The 23750-nt window shown below is 44.0% G+C and overlaps 1 protein-coding gene across 1 annotated transcript; it reads left to right on the top strand.

Moving 5' to 3' along the window:
• Window positions 1–2371: 2371 nt before the first annotated feature.
• On the top strand, window positions 2372–23445 carry LOC135503886 (solute carrier family 25 member 33-like). Its single transcript, XM_064922063.1, has 7 exons — window positions 2372–2556; window positions 8493–8675; window positions 14141–14218; window positions 17918–18018; window positions 20253–20319; window positions 21595–21875; window positions 22219–23445. The coding sequence occupies exons 1-7, from the start codon at window positions 2513–2515 to the stop codon at window positions 22419–22421; spliced, it is 957 nt and encodes a 318-aa protein (XP_064778135.1). The 5' UTR covers window positions 2372–2512; the 3' UTR covers window positions 22422–23445.
• The last annotated feature ends 305 nt before the right edge of the window (window positions 23446–23750 follow it).

Here is a 23750-nt window from a genome sequence, read left to right as displayed (position 1 = left end):
AGAGTGCTGCTGAGTCCTTAAAGGCTCTGCATGGTCTTGTGCTGAGCAAAGAGTTTAATACAGAGTGCTGCTGAGTCCTTAAAGGCTCTGCATGGTCTTGTGCTTTAATACAGAGTGCTGCTGAGTCAAAGATGTTTAAAAGAGTTTAATACAGAGTGCTGCTGAGTCCTTAAAGGCTCTGCATGGTCTTGTGCTTAGCGGAGCAAAGAGTTTAATACAGAGTGCTGCTGAGTCCTTAAAGGCTCTGAGTCCTTAAAGGCTCTGCATGGTCTTGTGCTTAGCGGAGCAAAGAGTTTAATACAGAGTGCTGCTGAGTCCTTAAAGGCTCTGCATGGTCTTGTGCTTAGCGGAGCAAAGAGTTTAATACAGAGTGCTGCTGAGTCCTTAAAGGCTCTGCATGGTCTTGTGCTTAGCGGAGCAAAGAGTTTAATACAGAGTGCTGCTGAGTCCTTAAAGGCTCTGCATGGTCTTGTGCTTAGCGGAGCAAAGAGTTTAATACAGAGTGCTGCTGAGTCCTTAAAGGCTCTGCATGGTCTTGTGCTTAGCGGAGCAAAGAGTTTAATACAGAGTGCTGCTGAGTCCTTAAAGGCTCTGCATGGTCTTGTGCTTAGCGGAGCAAAGAGTTTAATACAGAGTGCTGCTGAGTCCTTAAAGGCTCTGCATGGTCTTGTGCTTAGCGGAGCAAAGAGTTTAATACAGAGTGCTGCTGAGTCCTTAAAGGCTCTGCATGGTCTTGTGCTTAGCGGAGCAGAGCAATTGTGAAGGAAGTTGTCATGGAAGTCAGTTTGTGTTTATACAGGATGTACTGCCACCACGTACCGTCAACCAATCACGTCAATGCAGAGCTATACAGAGCCCTCCAAGCTGTCCGAGCCCTCCACATTGTTAAAAAAATTGAGAGGCGCACGGCGATGCAATACGAAGCTTGATTTGGCCGTTCCATTCCTCTGGAGGCTCCACAATCGTGTCACACCTTCCATACAAAGCCTCCAACCACCTTTTCAGATCAAGCATAAATTGGCTTTAACTCCACCCACTCTATTCACTGCAATGCAATACACGGTATATGGTATACTTATTGACTCCAGTCCCCCCCAAACTAACCACATTCGGTTAGTAGAGACTCTACTGGGTATTTTCCAACCCACTTTAACTCAGATAGGTAGAAAGGTTTTCCCTCTACAGCCCAATATTCTCAACATACCAATGTCAATTTTTTATTTTTTAAAATCTATTTATTTCACCTTTATTTAACCAGGTCGGCAAGTTGAGAACAAGTTCTCATTTACAATTGCTACCTGGCCAGGATAAAGCAAAGCAGTTCGACACAGAGTTACACATGGAGTAAAACAAACATACAGTCAATAATACAGTTTAAACAAGTCTATATACGATGTGAGCAAATGAGGTGAGATAAGGGAGGTAAAGGCAAAAAAAAGGCCATGGTTGCAAAGTAAATACAATATAGCAAGTAAAACACTGGAATGGTAGATTTGCAATGGAAGAATGTGCAAAGTAGAAATAAGAATAATGGGGTGCAAAGGAGCAAAACAAATAAATAAATAAAATACAGTAGGGAAAGAGGTAGTTGTTTGGGATAAAATATAGGTGGGCTATGTACAGGTGCAGTAATATGTGAGCTGCTCTGACAGTTGGTGCTTAAAGCTAGTGAGGGAGATAAGTGTTTCCAGTTTCAGAGATTTTTGTAGTTCGTTCCAGTCATTGGCAGCAGAGAACTGGAAGGAGAGGCGGCCAAAGAAAGAATTGGTTTTGGGGGTGACTAGAGAGATATACCTGCTGGAGCGTGTGCTACGGGTGGGAGATGCTATGGTGACCAGCGAGCTGAGATAAGGGGGGACTTTACCTAGCAGGGTCTTGTAGATGACATGGAGCCAGTGGGTTTGGCGACGAGTATGAAGCGAGGGCCAGCCAACGAGAGCGTACAGGTCGCAATGGTGGGTAGTATATGGGGCTTTGGTGACAAAACGGATTGCACTGTGATAGACTGCATCCAATTTGTTGAGTAGGGTATTGGAGGCTATTTTGTAAATGACATCGCCAAAGTCGAGGATTGGTAGGATGGTCAGTTTTACAAGGGTATGTTTGGCAGCATGAGTGAAGGATGCTTTGTTGCGAAATAGGAAACATTATTTGTCTTTAAAAAATGTTTTCAAAAACACATTTTATATTTGTTTTCAGAAATGACTTGTTTTATATTGACACAATAAAAGTGGCCATTGATTTTTTTTTTATGAGTTATTCAGATTGCAATGTTTTCAAATGCAGGCTATTATTTTGAAGGTTTCTTCGTTACCATACGAAAAAACTGACGTGATCGTTTGTGCTGCTGGCAGAATTAGTAGTCAGAGTTTGGAAACGCTTCAGAGACCGCCGGCTGGACGACTGGCGAGTGACAGCAGCTGACGAGCAAGATAAACCACATTTTCGCCTCTGACTTGTAGAGATTACATTTACGAGAAGACAAAGAAGATTATGGTTAGATTTTTTAAACATGGCACATAATAATAATACGCTATTACATCTCTTCGCAGGCGGGTAAGTGTTCCTTTTACGACATTTAATTGTTTAATTTTTATCTAGCTAGCATTAGCATAGCTGAATATATATATATACATATATATTTTAATAGTCTAGCGGCTTCTGCTTTTGTCCTGGTAAATTTATGTTAGCTATTGTGTTAGATTGATGGGTTACTCGGCAGCTTGCGTTGTCGTTTTAAGATATTTGTGCCACATCTTGACCAAACGAGTCATATTCTCACTAAACCGAAATGTGTTTAACAAGCTAACGTTACTCTCCCCCTCCACTCAAGGAGTGAGAAGGCCTCGCTACAGCATGAGGTTGCGACCTTACTCTAATGGTTAACAGTGTGATTTTTAACAATTTTGCCAAAGATTTCAGAACAGTATTTTTAACTGGTGTTAACAGGTGTTTATTGTATCATTCGTCTAGTTATTCAATGTCAGGTGGCCCAACTATTGTCCTTCTCACTGCTAGCATGCTAGCTAGGCTAATCAAACCGGATATTGATTTTTATGAATCGTCTATCCCGACTGGCGTTAATAAACAGTTAGCTTACTTTAAAAAAAAAAGTAAAAAATTATAGTGAAAATCCTGGCCATTTGCAATGACCTCTATTTCTACGAAGGTCCGTAACACTTGAGCTATGAACTCGAATACAACATTCAAGAGTATTAATGTTTTATATTTGATGTGGCATTAGTTAACTGGCAAGTGTCGCAGTCTATTCTGACCTTAGAATATGTCCTCCAGTTACATAATTGTTCCCCAGTCAATCAGTCATCCATGTGACCATGTAAAGTGCTGCAGCTAGCAAGCTATCTCGTTTTAGCTACTGCAGCTTAGCATAGAGCAATCGACTATATTTATAGCTTGCGATATATTTATTATATTCCAAGATGTATAAAAAAAAAAAGATCAAAAGTAACCTAAAATGTATTTGAGCTAATATGTAGCTAGCAATTCATGAGAGAAATATTATCCGGCTTAAACTTGGAAGTTTATAAAGATTTTTTTCTTTTGGAAGCTAGCAGGACTATTTGACACTCAAGGTCACCCATTGACAGCTCTTGACATTTGGGAAAGCACTATTCAAAACCTAGAACTGATAATCCATTTAGTTGGGGATATATGATATCCTGTATTGGACCCATGGAGGAATATAAATGCAAGTCATATAGTTATGTCTATATAGGTCCTATATTTCATAGAACAGCCAATGTTAAGAAGTGCCATAGTGGTGAGGTTAATGGTAATAACGCTTAATTTATTTATAAAATCAGAACATAATAATAATAGCCCATCTGTATACAGCCCATCTATCTACCTCATCCCCATATTGTATGTATTTATTTTTCTCCTTTTGCACCACAGTATCTCTACTTGCACATCCATCTTCTGCACATCTACCATTCCAGTGTTTAATTGCCATATTGTAATTACTTCGCCACCATGGCCTATTTATTGCCTTAACACCCTTATTTGACCTAATTTGCACTAACTGTATATAGACTTTTTCTTTTTTTCTACTGTATTATTGACTGTATGTTTTGTTCATTCCATGTGTAACTCTGTTGTATGTGTCGAACGTGCTATGCTTTATCTTGGCCAGGTTGCATTTGTAAATGAGAACTTGTTCTCAACTAGCCTACCTGGTTAAATAAAGGTGAAATTAAAATTTAAAAAAATTAGTCGCTAATAGTAGAATAGAGCAAATATCATAAGTGACAAGCTCACACTGAATATCATTGTCAAGGCAATACTACGTTTATTTTGGGATTGAGATCCAAGAGTTTAGCCTGCCTTTCCAAGATGCACACTGACTGCAGACATAACATCAAGAACTGTATTTACCGAGGCTGTTTACATGCCATGGTCTCTTCTGAGCTAGTAAATGTTTAATGGTGGCTTCTGCTTTCACATTCGAACTGATTCAAAATGTTAACTTTGGTTGTCTAGACGACACCATGACATGGCCTTTTGCCATACCATGTTTAGTATGCATATCACTGTCACACGTAGGGTGATGCAACGCCGTCTCGTCCACAGTCTGTTTTTCTCATTGTGTCCCAGACGGCGAGGAGATGCTTATGATAAGCCGAGTGAATGGATAGCCATTTGTTTGTTATTGGAAGCAGTTGCATTTGGCACAACATGCCCTTTAGACATCTCGTCACTCTGACTTGAGCTCCAGAGTTCCTCTGTGGAGATATGAGAAAACCTTTCAGAAGGACAGCCATCTCTGTAGCACTCCACCAATCAGATGTGAGATATCAGAAATTGTCTAATATAATTGTCAATCTAAAATATTATCATGTAATTATAAATAATTTATACCGGTTTGATCCGTCTAAATAGCCTCTTAAAAAAAATATGTAACATACTATAAATGTCTCTGAGTACAGTTACATGCACACAGTAATGCGATGCATTTTGGATAGTCAGATTAATGTAAGTTTGATTTAAACTTTTACATGCTTTGTAAGAGGAACGATTTCCCCTAATACCCCTGTTTTTACATGGACATATCTGAAATCAGGCTACCTTATGTCACTTAGATAGATGAAGAAAATCGCCATAAATGTTCTTCCACAGCCCTGCATGTTATTTTTGGGAAGCGTTTTTTATTTTATAAATTTTGAGTTTGGACATATAAAGTTTGTGAAAATGACTTCTAGTTCAGTTGTTCCGAACTCACTTCAGTCACGCTAAAGAAGGAGGCGGCTGCTAACACGTTCGCAGTACAAATTAAATGCTTTTTTTTTTTTTTTTTTTTACAGGTGTTTTGCATATCCTAATCATTTGAAAGATTGCTCAGAAAACCAGCTGTTTTTAAAAATAATATATAATATTATACTGAACATAAATATGAATGCAACATGCACAAATAAAAAAATATTTTAGAGTTACAGTATAAGGAAATCAGTCAATTGGAAAAATGATTTAGGCCCTAATCTATGGCTTTCAACACGACTGGGCAGGGGTGCAGCCATGAGTGGTCTTGGGAGGACATTGGCTGCACTTGGCAGCCAGGCCCAGCCAATCAGAATTTGTTTTCCCATACAAAGGGCTGTATTACAGACAGAAACACTCCTCAGCAGGTCTTGCGCCTCTCGTAGTCTTGGCTGTGTTTCGTTGTTACACGTGGTCTGCGGTTGTAAGGCTTGTTGGACGTACTGCCAAGTTCTCTAAAACAATGTAGGAGGCAGCTTATGGTAGAGAAATTAACATAAAATTATCTGGCAACAACTCTGGTGGACATTCCTGCAGTCAGCATGCCAATTGTCCGCTCCCTCATCTTGAGACGTGGCATTGTTGTGTGACAAAACAGCATATTTTAGAGTAACCCTTTATTGTCCCCAGCATAAGGTGCACCTGTGTAATGATCAAGCTGTTTAATCATCTTCTTGATATGCCACACCTGTCAGGTGGATGGATTATCTTGGGAAAGGAGAAATGCTCACTAACAAGGATGTAAACAAATTTGTACAAAATTTGAGGTTCTTGTGCGTGTGGAACATTTCTAGGTTTTTATTTATTTCATCTCATGAAACATGGGACCAGCAATTTACATGTTGCATTTTATATTTTTGTTCAGTGTACAAAAACGTGTGTGTGTGTGTAGATGCAGTGTATTCAGAAAGTATTCAGACCCCTTCACGGTTTCCACATTTTGTAACGTTACAGGCTCATAATATATTTTTTTTACTCATCTACACACAATACCCCATAATGACAAAGCAAAAACAGTTTTTTTTTGAAAATTTTCCAACGGAAATATCACATTTACGTAAGTATTCAGACCCTTTTACTCAGTACATTGAAGCACCTTCGGCAGTGCCAAGCTACCAAAGGTGCTGTGATAGAGCTGAGGATGGATCCTCTTGAAATTCTATGATAAGACTTGAAGATGGCTGTCTTGCCAACAGCCAACTTGACAGAGCTTGAAGACTTTTTAAAAATCCAGGTGTGCAAAGCTCTTAGACTTACCCAAAAATACAAGTTGTAATTGTTGCCAAAGGTGATTCTAGCATGTGTTTTACTCGGGGTTGTCAATACTTATGTAAATTAGATTTTCAATACATTTGAAGAAATTTCCATAAACATGTTTTCACTTTGTCATTATGGGGTATTGTGTGTAGATGGCCAAGGGATTTTTTTGTTAATTTTTTTTTTTAGATATTCAATGTATTTAACATAACAAAATGTGGAAAAAGTCAAGGGATATGAATACTTTCTGAAGGCACTGTATGTTTTAATTATTATTATTATTATTATTTTTTTAATCACTAAAACCAAATCCGAACTGTGTCGAGCTCGCTAATAATCACCAAAACGGCAAGAAAATAACCTCTGGACCTTGTTGAAGACAGAATGCTTGGCCCCTTGGGGCAAAACAAATCTCATTCCTTCTGTCACGCCTTGTCTTAGATACACAGGGGTTGTATATATAGAGAGGTTAATATCCTCTGTCATGCCTTGTCTTAGATGGAAATGGGTTGTGTATATAGAGAGGTTAATATCTTCTGTCACGCCTTGTCTTAGATGGACAGGGGTTGTATATATAGAGAGGTTAATATCTTCTGTCTGTCACAGGGGTTGTCTTCTGATGGTCTTAGATGGACAGGGTTGTGTATATATAGAGAGGTTAATATCTTCTGTCATGCCTTGTCTTAGATGGACAGGGGTTGTGTATATATAGAGAGGTTAATATCTTCTGTCATGCCTTGTCTTAGATGGACAGGGGTTGTGTATATAGAGAGGTTAATATCTTCTTGTCTTAGATGGACAGGGGTTGTATATAGAGAGGTTAATATCTTCTGTTGTCTTAGACGGACAGGTTGTGTATATAGAGAGGTTAATATCACACTTAGATGGACTTGTCTTCTGTCAGAGATGGACAGGGGTTGTGTATATATAGAGAGGTTAATATCTTCTGTCACGCCTTGTCTTAGATGGACAGGGGTTGTATATATAGAGAGGTTAATATCTTCTGTCACGCCTTGTCTTGGATGGACAGGGGTTGTGTATATAGAGAGGTTAATATCTTCTGTGACACCTTGTCTTAGATGGACAGGGGTTGTATATATAGAGAGGTTAATATCCTCTGTCATGCCTTGTCTTAGATGGACAGGAGTTGTGTATATATAGAGAGGTTAATATCTTCTGTCATGCCTTGTCTTAGATGGACAGGGGTTGTATATATAGAGAGGTTAATATCTTCTGTGACGCAAGACTATTCCTCACTACTTTTTTTTTTTAGGTCATAATTTAGGTCAAATGAAGTGCGTGATTTGGACATTTTTAAACGGCTATGTAGGCTTAGGCTGTAAGACCTCTTCTCTCTCTCGCTTTTAGTCAAATTAGAGCTTCTTGGTTCAATGACCTTTTGTGCCAGATGTGTATAGAGTCAATGTGAGAGCCTGTTCATGACACTGTCTCTTTTAGTAATGTCATAAAAGTACTGCGTGGCTGCTACTCTTATGTAAATTGATGGTGAATTACATTCCCTGAGAGAGGGAGAAATAAAATACACTCTGGGGATATCCAGGGGGTGGACTGTGATCCAACTGAATCTCACTGATAACACTGCAACAGACAGCAGGACTACTTCACCCGGTATAATCATAGCACACTACAAATTGGACAAATGTAAATACGTGTTTTTGTATTTTTATAGTCTACCATGCCCTGACAAAAGGCTGGTTCAGATACGTAAGGGCAACAACTAAGGCTCTCCACTTCCTGAAATCTCTTTGAACTCCAATGATGGTGGAAAGGATTACCAATCTCCATTGTCATTCGCCGTGTTAATTCATTAATGTCATTTTAATGTTTTGCTATTCTCTGTTTAGATGTCGTAAACCTGACTTTTAAATGACCTGAGATTAGTGTATATATTATTACTGTATTATAAATGTTACTGTATTTTCCCATCTTTCTCTCTGCAGATGTAGTGGCACAGTGGGAGCCATCGTGACTTGTCCTCTGGAGGTGCTGAAGACCAGGCTGCAGTCGTCAGGCCTAACACTCCGGCCCGTGTTCCAGGTCCAACTGGGCACGCTCAATGGTACTGGGGTCATCAGACCAGGCTCGGGCACCGTTACGCCACCTGGCCTGCTGCAGGTCTTACGGTAAGGGGTTTGTCCCTTTTCTTAGCGTGTGGCTAGTCTGCTATGGTTCTTACAGTAAGGGGTTGTCCCTCATTCATATTGGAGTGGCGCTGGTCTACTATGGGTCTTACGATAAGGGGTTGTCCCTCCTTATTAGCTTGGGGCTAGTCTACTATGGGTCTTACGGTAAGGGGTTGTCCCTCCTTATTAGCTTGGGACTAGTCTACTATGGGGTTGTCCCTCCTTATTAGCTTGGGACTAGTCTACTATGGGTCTTACGGGGCTATAAGGGGGGGTTGTCCCTTGGGTCTTACGGTAAGGGGTTGTCCCTCCTTATTAGCTTGGGACTAGTCTACTATGGGTCTTACGGTAAGGGGTTGTCCCTCCTTATTAGCTTGGGGCTAGTCTACTATGGGTCTTACGGTAAGGGGTTGTCCCTCCTTATTAGCTTGGCAGTAGTCTACTATGGGTCTTACGGTAAGGGTTGTCCCTCCTTATAGTCTACTATGGGTCTTACGGTAAGGGGTTGTCCCTCCTTATTAGCTTGGGGCTAGTCTACTATGGGTCTTACGGTAAGGGGTTGTCCCTCCTTATTAGCTTGGGGCTAGTCTACTATGGGTCTTACGGTAAGGGGTTGTCCCTCCTTATTAGCTTGGGGTTAGTCTACTAGGGGTCTTACGGTAAGGGGCTCTTATAAGTGTGGGGCTGCTACTACAGGTCTTGTGGTAATGGTTTCACCATGTTGTGTACAGTGCTGTGAAAAAGTATTTGTCCTCTTTCTGATTTTCTATTATTTTGATACTGAATGTTATCAGATCTTCAGCCAACCGCTAATATTAGATAAAGGGAACCAGAGTTTTTCAACTAACAAAAACAAATATACTTAATTAAATAAAATAAAGTTATTCAACACCCAACTCCACTCAGTTTGTATTTTTTTAATGGATCCCCATTACCTGCTGCCAAGGCAGCGGCTACTCTTCCTGGGGTCCGGCAGAATTAAAGCAGTTATACAATTAAAAAAAATTAAAAAACATTACAATACAAGCATTACAGAATTCACAACACACTGTGTCCCCTTGGACCCCTGCTCTACTACCTACAACACAAAATCCATGTGTGTGTATAGTGCGTGTGTGTTTGGTCCTATGTTTGTGTTGCTTCACACTCCCCACTGTACAATAAGGTGTATTTGTTTTATCTGATTCTACTGCTTGCATCAGTTACCTGATGTGGAATAGAGTTCCATGTAGTCATGTCTTTATGTAGTTTCTGTGCGCCTCCCATAGTCTGTTCTGGACTTGGGGACTGTGAAGAGACCTCTGGTGGCATGTCTTGTGTGGTATACACAAGTGTCTGAGCTGTGTGCTAGTTGTGTAAACCGACAGCACGGTACTTTCAACATGTCAATACCTTTCACACATATAAGTAGTGATGAAATCAATCTCTCCTCTACTTTGAGCCAGGAGAGATTGACATGTATATGATTAATTTTTAGCTCTCTGTGTACATCCAAGGACCAGACGTGCTGCCCTGTTCTGAGCCAATTGCAATTTTCCTAAGTCCCTCTTTGTGGCACCTGACCACACGACTGAACAGTAACCCAGGTGTGACGACTAGGGCCTTTAGGACCTGCCTTAGGTTGAGGTTTAGTAAATGATTTGTCCCAAATACTATGCTTTTAGTTTTTTAATATTTAGGATTAACTTATTCCTTGCCACCCGTTCTGAAACTATCTGCATCTCTAAGTATTGCAGTCATTTCAGTTGCTGTAGTGGCTGACGTGTATAATGAGTCATGCCAGTGGCATGTCGTTAAAGATTGAAAAAAGGAAGGGGCCTAGACAGCTGCCCTGGGGAATTCCTGATTCTACCTGGATTATGTTTGAGGCTTCCATTAAAAACACCCTCTGTGTTCTGTTAGACAGGCAACTCTTTATCCACAATATAGCAGGGGGTGTAAAGCCATGACACATCAGTTTTACCAGCAGCAGACTATGATTGATAATGTCAAAATAATGTCGAAAAAAAGACTGAAGTCTAACAAAACAGCCTCCCACAATCTTTTTATCAGCAACTTCTTTCAGCCAATCATCAGTTATTTGTGTAAGTGCTGTGTTTGTTGAATGTCCTTCCCTTATAAGCATGCTGACTGGGGGGGGTACACTTCTCACACTTTTCTAGTAGGCTAGGATTGAAAAGATTGAAAAGAAGGCTAACGGGAGTGGCAATATCATTCCCAATGTCAATCTGCAGCTATCATCCTCAGTCATTTTCCATCCAAGTTGTCAGACCCCGGTGGCTTGTCATTGTTGATAGACAACAATAATTTTTTCACCTCTTCCACACTCACTTTACGGAATTTGAAATTACAATTCTTGTTTTTAATAATTTAGTGAGATATACTTGGATGTGTAGTGTCAGCATTTGTTGCTTGCATGTCATGCCTAAGTTTGCTAATCTTGCCAACTACTTTAAGGAATTTTTAAATATCTGTCGGTATTCAGTTTAGTCAACATGATTTCTCTATTTGCAGTATATTTGCCAATTGGTTGTGCAACCAGACTTATTTGCCAATCCCTTTTCCTCATCAATCTACTCAGATTTAAGTTTTCAGTAATTTTCTTAATGGGCGCATGCTTATTAGTAACTGGAATAAGCAATTTCATAATGTGTTAACACATTGATCTTAACTTCTTATGGCTGCAATCCCATTAACGGGATAATTTTCATCATCAACCGCTGAATTGCATAGTGCCACATTCAAATAATATTACAAAAAAATATTTATATTCATGACATCACAAGTGCAATATAGTAAAACACAGTTTAGCCTTTTGTTAATCCACCTGTCGTGTCAGATTTTGAAAATATGCTTTACAGCGAAAGCAATCCAAGCGTTTGTGTAAGTTTTATCGATCGACAACATTATGTACGCCTAGCATCAAGTAGCTTGGTCACAAATCAGAAAAGCAATTAGCATTAGTAAAGATGTGATCAATACATGTTGATGATTTCATTCCTGTGCTGTTTGTAACTACCCTGGTAGGTTGACCGATAACCAGGTTGCAGGCACCGGTTACAGTGTGAAGCTTTGTCTTGACATTTACATTTACATTTAAGTCATTTAGCAGACGCTCTTATCCAGAGCGACTTACAAATTGGTGAATTCACCTTCTGACATCAGTGGAACAGCCACTTTACAATAGTGCATCTAAATCATTTAAGGGGGGGTGAGAAGGATTTTCTTGAGTGGGCAGCCTGATGAAAGCGAGTTAATATTTAAATCCCCTAGATAATATACCTCCTCTATTGGTATCACATACATTATCAAGCATTTCATACATATTATCCAGATACTGACTGTTATCACTTGGTGGTCTATAGCAGATTCCCACCAGAATGGGCTTTAGGTGAGGCAGATGAACCTGTAGCCATATTACTTCAACAGTATTTAACATGAGATCCTCTCTAATCTTTACAGGAATGTGGATCTGAATATAAACAGTAACTTGTTGTGACATCTTTAGCTGCAATGACTTCAACTAAACACTTCCTGTAGTTGTTGATCAGTCTCTCACATCACTGGAGGAAGCCCACTCTTCCAACTGATTTAACTCAGAGACATTTGTGGGTTTTCAATCATGAGCTGCTCCTTTCAAGTCCTGCCACAACATCTCAATTGGAATTAGGTCTGGACTTTGACTGGGCCATTCCAAACCGTAAAAATGTGTTGCTTTTTAACCATTTCCATGTACTTGATTGTGTGTTTTGGATCATTGTCTTGCTGCAGAATGTAGCCTTCGGGATCTGTGGGTGTGCCAGGCCACCCACTGGGCTGCCAGGCCACAAGGAATTACTAGGCTAAGAATGTTTTGTCCTATGGTCCCTGGTCAGAAGTAGTGTACTGTAGGGCATAGGGTGCAATTTGGGATGCTGCTCTAGTTGTGTGAATAGGCCTGTGTCTTTACTCTACCACTCCGTCTAAAGAGGAGGAAATGGGCCCGCCTCCACCCTGTCTGACGAGGGCCCGCCTCCACCCTGTCTGACGAGGGCCCGCCTCCACCCTGTCTGACGAGGGCCATTACTGTTATCCTGTTTTATACACAAAAACTAGAGACTAAAGATAGAGGTATCTTGTTCTAATCTAAGAGCTGTTTGCCAGCTGTGAGGAACACATGCACTGACGCACAGTGCAGCGAGGACACTTATGTAAGTGCTGATGCCACCTGTGGAAGTGTCCCTCACCCCCGAGGCCCAGGGAGGGTTGCCTCCGACCACAGACTGGGTGAGAGTGATGGCGTGACTGTGCCTCTGCCAAATTGAACACGAGGAGGAAGCCGTTGCCGACTGACATCCCGAAATGTGGTCTGTGGTTTCTCATGTTTCTCGCCTCAAGGGTTTAGTGCCGGAGGCCTTTTGCTGAATGTGACTGAACCAGTATGAACTGGACTCAGCTGAATGGTTCAGAGGTATTGTATAGTATAGTATAGTATAGTAGAGGTATAGTATTGTCAACCTGTTCACCCAGTGCAGTTTTAAAAATGTTTACCTTTGAAACTGACCAACAATGGCATTTTGGAGGTGAGCCATTTATAATTCTAAGTGACTCTACAACCTTCAAGCATCCATTTTAGTTAATTTCACCAATAATTGTTGAATGAAACTCTCTTCTCCAAAATCCCTGTTTATCCAGTGTTGTCTGTTGTGACAGAAGGTTGTGGCTCACTATCTTCCAAACGCCGTCATTGGTTAGTTTTAAAGGTAAAATGTTAAAACTCTTTAAACTCTGTAAATCCACAACATGTTATGACTAAACAGGATAACTTTTAAAATCCTTTATTTACTTGGTCTAAAGGGTGTTTTTTTTTTTTTAAATCTATTTGAACAAAATGACGTCGTTACAGTGTGTGAAAACAAGCGGTGGGATTAACAGTGTTTTAAATAAATACATAAAAAAATAAAAAAAAAATTAATAAATACATAAATAAATAATAAATAAATAAAAATCTGCCTTACAGCAGAGTGCAGGACAAATGCATCAGTCCTGTTGTGTCCTCACCTGGCCTATTTGTCTGCTACGGGACTGTGTGTGTGTGTGTGTGCGTGTGTAAAGTCAATCCCACAGAGGCGACAGAGTTCACAGTGCATCTCCAGTTTCAAAGGGTACTGGGCTGAGAGTACGGTCTTGGCCAATACCATAGTCCTGTGATATGGAGGGGGGAAAAAATGTCATATCACGATTAATTAACTGAATTATCACTAACGATTCAATTGAACAATATTCCCATGGCAGTACATGCTGTGTTGTCAATGCAGACGTCAGATTACGACTTGCGGAGTGACCATACGGCATCCTGAACCCTACCACAGTTGTCCCTACTACTGAATCCACGTCCGAAATAGATGTTCTTGTCATTCAAACACAAAAAATAAAATAAAACGCGTATATTCAATTAACTGGTTTGTTTTTCTTCCCATTTTTAGGTCAATTCTAGAAAAAGAGGGACCAAGGTCGCTTTTCCGGGGACTGGGTCCCAATCTTGTTGGGGTGGCCCCTTCAAGGTAAGCCTGCTAACTGAGACACGGACTGCATTTGAAAGGGTGGATTCGTTTTGGTGTAAGTAATGTTTGGTTGTGGATGTGTTTTTGTATGTCCTCGCCCCACGGACCGGCGGGGTGGCGGGGCGAGGACGGGGTGGCGGGGCGAGGGAGAACTGGGTGTGGATGTGTTTTTGTATGTCCACACCCTTAACAGCCTACACACGCACCCTTTATCATGTCATTACCAAGGACCGGCTTTTAGACTGCAACATGTTATTAATGCTGTGTTGTTGAATTAAGAGGACGGACCGGCGGGGTGGCGGGGCGAGGACGGACCCCGGCGGGGTGGTGGGCGGGCCGGACGGCGGGGTGGCGGGGCGAGGACGGACCGGCGGGGCGGGGGGCGGGGCGGACCGGACGGGCCGGCGGGGCGAGGACGGACCGGGCGGGGTGGCGGGCCGGCGGGGACGGACGGCCGGTGGCGGGGCGAGGACGGACCGGCGGGGTGGCGGGGCGAGGACGGACCGGCGGGGCGAGGGAGGACCGGCGGGGCGAGGGAGGACGGGGGGCGGCGAGAACGGACTGGGTGAGGAGGGGCGGGGAGGACAGGGTGAGGGAGGACGGACCGGCTGGACGAGGGAGAACTGGGTGAGGGAGGACGGAGCGGCTGGACGAGGGAGAACTGGGTGAGGGAGAACTGGGTGAGGGAGGACGGAACGGCGGGGTGAGGGAGGATGGGGTGAGGGAGAACTGGGTGAGGGAGGACGGAGCGGCGGGTTGAGGGAGGACGGGGTGAGGGAGGACGGGGCGACTGGGTGAGGGAGGACGGCCTTATTCTAAAATGTATTAAATTGTTTTTTCTACACACAATACCCCATAATGACAAGGCAAAAAACAGGTTTTTAGAATTGTTTGCAAATTTATTTAAAGTAAACAACTAAAAAATGACATTTACAAAAAGTATTCAGACCTTTTGCTCTGTGCTTTGCTGAAGCTCCTTTGGCAGCGATGACATAGTATACAGTCCATAGTATACAGTCCATAGTATACAGTCCATAGTATACAGTCCATAGTATACAGTCCATAGTATACAGTCCATAGTATACAGTACAGTCCATAGTATACAGTCCTCACTGAGGGGTTTGTCTGGCCCTCTCTCTCTACATTTATACCATCGCCCAATTTACAAGCGCTGCCATTCAGATACATAAGACATTTTTACACTCCTTGGGTTTGTACAGTGACATAGTATCCATCCTCTGTAAGCGGGGTCACTCTGGGTGGGAATGATGGGGGGGGCACTGGGTGGGAATGGGGTGGGGGGGGGGGGGGGGGGGTCACTCTGGAAACTCACCAACGTACCGCCAAAATGATTTCACTCCCAGAAATAGTTAGCATGGGGGCGGGTCAGCTGGCTGAGTTAGCATGCCAGGGCCCCACGCGGGTCAGCCAGCTGGCCCCACGCTGTCTGTCAGCCAGCTGGCCCCACGCTGTCTGTCAGCCAGCTGGCCCGCCCCCCCCATGTCAGCCAGCTGGCCCCCCTGTCAGCCAGCTGACCCACGCTGTCTGCCAGCTGACCCGCCCCCATGCTATCAGCCAGCTGCCCCATGCTGTCAGCCAGCTGGCCCGCCCCCATGCTATCAGCCAGCTGACCCACGCTATCTGCCAGCTGACCTGCCCCCATGCTATCAGCCAGCTGCCCCATGCTGTCAGCCAGCTGGCCCGCCCCCATGCTATCAGCCAGCTGACCCGCCCCCATGCTATCAGCCAGCTGCTACCCAGCCCCCCCCCATGCTATCAGCCAGCTGACCCGCCCCCATGCTATCAGCCAGCTGACCCTGACCCCCCCGCCCCCATGCTATCAGCCAGCTGACCCGCCCCCATGCTATCAGCCAGCTGACCCACGCTATCTGCCAGCTGACCCGCCCCCATGCTATCAGCCAGCTGACCCGCCCCCATGCTATCAGCCAGCTGACCCGCCCCCATGCTATCAGCCAGCTGACCCGCCCCCATGCTATCAGCCAGCTGACCCGCCCCCATGCTATCAGCCAGCTGACCCGCCCCCATGCTATCAGCCAGCCCGCCCCCATGACCCAGCCCCCATGCTATCAGCCAGCTGACCCGCCCCCATGCTATCAGCCAGCTGCCAGCTATCAGCCAGCTGACCCGCCCCCTATGACTGTTATCAGCCAGCTGACCCGCCCCCATGCTATCAGCCAGCTGACCCGCCCCCATGCTATCAGCCAGCTGACCCGCCCCCATGCTATCAGCCAGCTGACCCCCCCTATCAGCCATGCCCGCCCCATGCTATCAGCCAGCTGACCCGCCCCCATGCTATCAGCCAGCTGACCCGCCCCCATGCTATCAGCCAGCTGACCCGCCCCCATGCTATCAGCCAGCTGACCCGCCCCCATGCTATCAGCCAGCTGACCCGCCCCCATGCTATCAGCCAGCTGACCCGCCCCCATGCTATCAGCCAGCTGACCCGCCCCCATGCTATCAGCCAGCTGACCCGCCCCATGCTATCAGCCAGCTGACCCGCCCCCATGCTATCAGCCAGCTGACCCGCCCCCATGCTATCAGCCAGCTGACCCGCCCCATGCTATCAGCCAGCTGACCCGCCCCCATGCTATCAGCCAGCTGACCCGCCCCATGCTGTCAGCCAGCTGACCCGCCCCCATGCTGTCAGCCAGCTGACCTGTCAGCCCCTGACCCGCCCCCATGCTGTCAGCCAGCTGACCCGCTGTCAGCCAGCTGACCCGCCCCCATGCTGTCAGCCAGCTGACCCGCCCCCACGCTGTCAGCCAGCTGACCCGCCCCCACGCTGTCAGCCAGCTGACCCGCCCCCACGCTGTCAGCCAGCTGACCCGCCCCCACGCTGTCAGCCAGCTGACCAGCTGTCAGCCAGCTGACCCGCCCCCACGGTGTCTGCCAGCTGACCCGCCCCCACGCTATCAGCCAGCTGACCCGCCCCCACGCTATCAGCCAGCTGACCCGCCCCCACGCTATCAGCCAGCTGACCCACGCTATCTGCCAGCTGACCCGCCCCCACGCTATCTGCCAGCTGACCCGCCCCCACGCTATCTGACCCAGCTGCCAGCTGACCCGCCCCCACGCTGTCTGCCAGCTGACCCGCCCCCACGCTGTCTGCCAGCTGACCCGCCCCCACGCTGTCTGCCAGCTGACCCGCCCCCGCTGTCTGCCACGCGCTGTCGGCCAGCTGACCCGCCCCCACGCTGTCGGCCAGCTGACCCGCCCCCACGCTGTCGGCCAGCTGACCCGCCCCCACGCTGTCTGGCCAGCTGATCCATGCTATTTGCCAGCTTCCAAACCCTGCCTGGCATTCAGAATGAGAATAGCACTAGTCCAGACCCATCTCTCTCTCTCGACCACCCCCGTGGCCTGCCTCGGTGCTTATTCAACCCATTTTGCTGCTGCCTGTGACACACACTGTATGGGACGGACTGTTCCAGAAGCATAGCAGACTGCTCTGGACAGAACACACGTGGCACGCTCTGCTGTCTCTGTCAAAGGCTGCTGCTTCTGCTTCACTCGTTTCGGGCAGCACCTGGCCATGTGATGTTACATAAAGGCACGCTGACGTTTTATAAAACACAGTGAAAGATGGACACCCACTTACTGAGAAAGATACATTTGTTTAAGCATTTTAAAGAGGGAATCTGATTTCTTTTTGTTGTCTTCTGTCTTTTTTTCTTGTAGAGCTATTTATTTTGCTGCCTACAAGAAGTCTAAGGAGACGTTCAATGGCTTCTTCGTCCCCAACAGTGGAGTGGTGCACATGTCCTCAGCTGGCTGTGCAGGTGAGACCGTCTGAAGCAACCCACGGCGACCCCAGGGTCTGTGGGAGCACTCTACCCTCATTCTATATGGAACACAAAGCAATAGAGCCAAAGCAATGAGCTCCTGAGTTGGGAAAATCTTGTGCAATACACCGACGCATGTCTTGTATTCAAGATCCTAAATGGCCTGGCTCCTCCCCATCCACTCAGTATTTTTGTTTAACAAAAAAAAAAAAACCTATGGCAGTAGATCCACTAGTTCTGCCATGAGAGGTGACTGTATAGTTCCCTTAAGGAAATGCACCTTTAGTAAATCCGCTTTCTCTGTGAGAGCTTCCCATGTCTGGAATACACTGCCATCAGACACACAACTGCACCACCTATCACACTTTCACAAAATGCATGAAGACCTGGCTAATTGTCAATCAGATTTGTGAACATGGTCCCTAGCTGTGTGTTGCTGCTTTCCATGTTGTCTGTAGCTTGTGAGGTGTGGAAACACTTTGTTGCTTTTGTTAATTTTGTCTTGCTGCTTTTTGTTCTGTGTTTCTCTGTCTGTGTAAATGTTGCTACTCTTGCTTGTCTTGTTGTTAATTTTTGTTGTCCCATGTTGCTGTCTTGCTTGTCCTATGTTGCTCTGTCTGTTTCTCTTGCTTGTCCCATGTTGCTATGTCTTGCTTGTCCTATGTTGCTCTGTCTGTATGCTACGTCTTGCTTGTCCCATGTTGCTCTGTCTGTATGCTACGTCTTGCTTGTCCCATGTTGCTACGTCTTGCTTGTCCTATGTTGCTCTGTCTGTATGCTACGTCTTGCTTGTCCCATGTTGCTACGTCTTGCTTGTCCTATGTTGCTCTGTCTGTATGCTACGTCTTGCTTGTCCCATGTTGCTCTGTCTGTATGCTACGTCTTGCTTGTCCCATGTTGCTCTGTCTGTATGCTTGTCCCATGTTGCTCTGTCTGTATGCTTGTCCTATGTTGCTATGTCTTGCTTGTCCTATGTTGCTCTGTCTGTATGCTACGTCTTGCTTTTCCCATGTTGCTCTGTCTGTATGCTTCTTGCTCCCCATGTTGCTACGTCTTGCTTGTCCTATGTTGCTCTGTCTGTATGCTACGTCTTGCTTGTCCCATGTTGCTCTGTTGCTGTCTTGCTTGTCCTATGTTGCTCTGTCTGTATGCGTCTTGCTTGCCCCATGTTGCTACGTCTTGCTTGTCCTATGTTGCTCTGTCTGTATGCTCTTGCTTGTATGTTGCTACGTCTTGCTTGTCCCATGCTTGTCTATGTTGCTCTGTCTGTATGCTACGTCTTGCTTGTGTTGCTATGTTGCTCTGTCTGTATGCTACGTCTTGCTTGTCCCATGTTGCTCTGTCCTGTATGCTTGTCCTATGTTGCTCTGTCTGTATGCTGTCTTGTTGCCCCATGCTTGTTGTCCTATGTTGCTCTGTCTGTATGCTTTGTCCCATGTTGCTCTGCCCTTGTCCCATGTTGCTACGTCTTGCTTGTCCTATGTTGCTCTGTCTGTATGCTACGTCTTGCTTGCCCCATGTTGCTACGTCTTGCTTGTCCTATGTTGCTCTGTCTGTATGCTACGTCTTGCTTGTCCCATGTTGCTCTGTCTGTATGCTACGTCTTGCTTGTCCCATGTTGCTCTGTCTGTATGCTTGTCCCATGTTGCTCTGCCTGTATGCTTGTCCCATGTTGCTCTGCCTTTATGCTACGTCTTGCCTGTCCCATGTTGCTCTGTGTGTGCTCACAAAAATACACGTGTGTGTGTGTAATAAATATGTGTATTTTTACAGGATTCGTGACAGAGCAGAAATTCAATAATTATATAAAACATATGTGTATATGTATATATGTGTATATGTATGTATATATGTATGTATATATGTATGTATATATGTATCTATATATGTGTGTGTGTGTGTGTGTGTGTATATGTATGTATGTATATGTATGTATGTATATATGTATGTATATATATATGTGTATATGTATGTATATATATATGTGTATATGTATGTGTATATATATATATATGTATGTGTGTGTATATATATATGTATATGTGTGTATATGTGTGTGTGTTTTATATAATTATTGAATTTCTGCTCTGTCACGAATCCTGGAGGATTTGCCCTTCCTGGCCTTCTGTTCTTTCCCTGAACTCCCATCCAGAGATATAAAATGAACTCTGTCCCTTTCTCTTGCTCCATCCAGTGATACGACACAACTCTGTTTCTACTTCCTGTTTCAGCCTTTGTTACAAACTCCCTCATGAACCCCGTCTGGATGGTTAAGACCAGGATGCAGCTGGAGAGGAAGTATGCACATTTATATTATTCAACAGTTCTTACTTCCTTGTTTAATTTACTTTTATTAAGTCTCTTTTTAAAAGCTTTTTACAGGCTTTAAATGCAGACATATTTTAAATACTAGTTTTGTACTAACGGAGTCAGAACATTCATTAAAGGGTTACTGTAGGTAGTGTGTAATTACAGTTCTGTCACCACCACCATTTGAATGTGATCTTTGACGGGCCCCCATCTTGGCTGCTGTCCTGTCTTTTGGGTTACGCAGTTTTCGTGGTGTAATGTGACCGGGCAGATCCATAAATACCGTGGCTGCTGACGCATTAGGCTGCGTTGGAGGAAGAGGCTATATTTACACGGAATTTGTATCCCAAATGGCGCCCTAAATAGGGGCACCACTTGTTCCAAAGTAGTGACCCTATGTAGGAAATGAGGTGGCATTTGGAACGCATGGAGCAATTTTTTATTTTATTTAACCTTTATTTAACTAGGCAAGTCAGTTAAGAACAAATTCTTATTTTCAATGACGGCCTAGGAACAGTGGGTTAACTGTCTTGTTCAGGGGCAGTACGACAGATTTGTACCTTGTCAGCTCGGGGATTTGAACTTGTAACCTTCCGGTTACTAGTCCCAACGCTCTAACCACTAGGCTACCCTGCCGCCTCTACACTCTAACCACTAGGCTACCCTGCCGCCTCTACACTCTAACCACTAGGCTACCCTGACGAACTATGTGACACGCATGTCTGGTGACCTAGTATCCTATTTACCCTGCAGACTTGTTCATATAGGTAGTCACTCAAACTATAGTTAACTAGTGGGGGAGGGGAGGGAGGGAGGGGTAATTTGGTAGATGGAAAAATAGGAATATATATTTAAATTGTACCATGCTAAATGCACATTTCGTAAAGTTTTTTTGTTTTTAAAGTAACAGTGGACATTACAATACAGGATGTCTCTTTTTTTTGTCACAAGACTGGAGTGTGAGGTATGACACTTGATCTGCTTGAGGTTGTGTTGTTTACTGGCTATTGTGCCCCCGACACCTCTGTTCTTGGTCATCTGCGTTCGGGCACACCTTCACACAAAAAAAAATATAGCAAAACCATTCTTATAGAACAAGTTCAAATAGTAGGTTACCACCCACAAAATGACGTTCCTGCAGGAAAATGTTTTTTCTCTGATCCAATTTAACCTCTTCTCTAAATCTTCTGCCAAAAACATACTTTTTTTGACACCTGCTGATGTAGCGTTTTTTAGATCAATACTGAGCGTCTTTTCCTCCAGGGTGCGAGGGGAGAAGAAGACGAGCGCGCTGCAGTGTGCCCGTTACGTTTACAAGACCGAGGGCATGAGAGGTTTCTACCGGGGTCTGACGGCGTCCTACGCTGGCATCTCCGAGACCATGATCTGTTTCCTCATCTACGAGACATTGAAAAAACGCCTGAACGAAGCGCGTTTCGCTTCGCCAAACAGCGAAACGGAAAAAGGGGCGTGGGATTTCCTAGGCCTGATGATGGCGGCTGCTTTCGCTAAGGGTTGTGCTTCTTGCATAGCCTACCCACACGGTAAGCATGGGGATTAATGGGTAGGAATCAAATAAATGCTACGGTATTAACTTGTCATACCACACCTCAAACTACAACAACACACATTGACGTAAGAGGCAAAACAGCTTTTAATTGACGATGGCCCAATCTACAACGGTCTACTGTATAGTAGCACAGCATACACCCATGACTCCACGTTAACTTGAGTGAGAAGCCTTTAGTAAAAACTCAACACACATCCTTCTGTCTTTAGTCAAAATACTCTGTAAACCGCATTCAAAAATCACCTTTTAATTCTAATTCATCTTAATTTCGCTCTCTCGCTCTCTCTCTCTCTCTCTCCGGTTCTTCCATTCGTCAGAGGTGATTCGGACAAGGCTGCGAGAAGAGGGCAGTAAATATCAGTACTTCTTCCAGACAGCCCGGTTGGTGGCAGTGGAGGAGGGCTACGCTGCGTTTTATAGAGGACTCATTCCTCAGCTTATCAGACAGATCCCCAACACAGCCATCGTCCTCTCCACCTACGAACTCATTGTCCACCTGATGGGAGACTCCTCGCAGTAATCGACAACAACAATGACGACAACATGGTAGCTAAGGAAAAGACCAGTTTTGGTCGGCCCATCCTAGATGGAAGGGCAACACAATGTAGTTATATCCCAAGACACGTTGGGCAAGAAAGAGACAATTGTGAAATTGCAGAATTTCTGTTTTGTTGGAAAGACTGGTTTAGAGACTGTTGGTTTCTCTTGAGGGAATTTGAAGGCAGGTTTTACTGTTATCCAATGAACTGTAACCGATTTTTAGGATACATCCTAAATAGCAAACTATCCCCTATTTAGTGCACTACTTTTGACCAGGGTCCATAGGGCTCTGGTCAAACGTAGTACACTTTATAAAGGTGCCATTTTGGACTCATTAAAACTTCTTTTTTTTTTTTTTTTTTTTTTTTTCATTGAAGCATGTTATTTAGAAGTTGTTCAGAAGAATTTAAACTCTCAAGAATTGTGGTACTACTGACAGGACAACTCTAGCCTGAGTCCCAGATCTGTTTGTGTTGTATCGCCAACTCCATTGCTGTCATGAGTTGAGTTGGCAAGACGGCACAAACGTATCTGGGATTCAGGCTAGGACCATATGAGAATAACTGTAGTTGTTTTCATACAAGATAAAGGGGTCATCTGAATAGAAGAGTGTTGTTTTAAATTGGAACTAAATTATTTTGTATTTTTGTTATTATGTTGTCTGACTTTCTCTGATGCTTATAAATGTTGAATGTCCAAAAGATCTGTCAAGGTCTTGGGCTACAGGTTATATAATTTTATGCTAATTAAGGAAGATCAAGGCATAGCTAGAATTGTTCCTTGCGAGCCACCACACACCATCCATCATGATAGTTCCTGCTTATTCATTTACTACCATAGTGATTTTTGAAGTGTAATTTTTAATTATTTTCCATGACAAATACAGGTTAATTTATATATTGTGTTAGAGAACATAATCGTCTTTTTTCTTCTTTTTTTTACAATATAATGACAGCGTGAAAGCTTATTTGACCAGTGGCTCAATAAAATTCGGCTTAAGTGTTCGGTTCATTGTTTTTGAATGGTGTAAAACTACAGTAATCTGGTTGAGAAAGATGGACTGAACTAGTTGTGTTAAGATTTCACTTGGTGGTTTACTGTAAAGGTGCTGACTATGTTAACTGGGTTTCCTCACAGCTTCACAAATCAAACCACACTTACATAAATTATTTTCACTTGATTGAACCACTATGCCTGATTGAGATTATTACATTACTGTACTTTGAAGGGTAGATATTAGCGATTGTCTAGTCATCTTTATCTAGTAAAATACTATAAAGTAGTACATTTAGTGGCTTTGAAATGCAAT

This window comes from Oncorhynchus masou, chromosome 18 (assembly GCF_036934945.1).
Source record: "Oncorhynchus masou masou isolate Uvic2021 chromosome 18, UVic_Omas_1.1, whole genome shotgun sequence".
In the NCBI taxonomy this organism is placed as follows: Eukaryota; Metazoa; Chordata; class Actinopteri; order Salmoniformes; family Salmonidae; genus Oncorhynchus; species Oncorhynchus masou.
The sequence above is the reverse complement of the archived record's forward strand: the minus strand, read 5'-3'. Positions and strand labels throughout refer to the sequence as shown.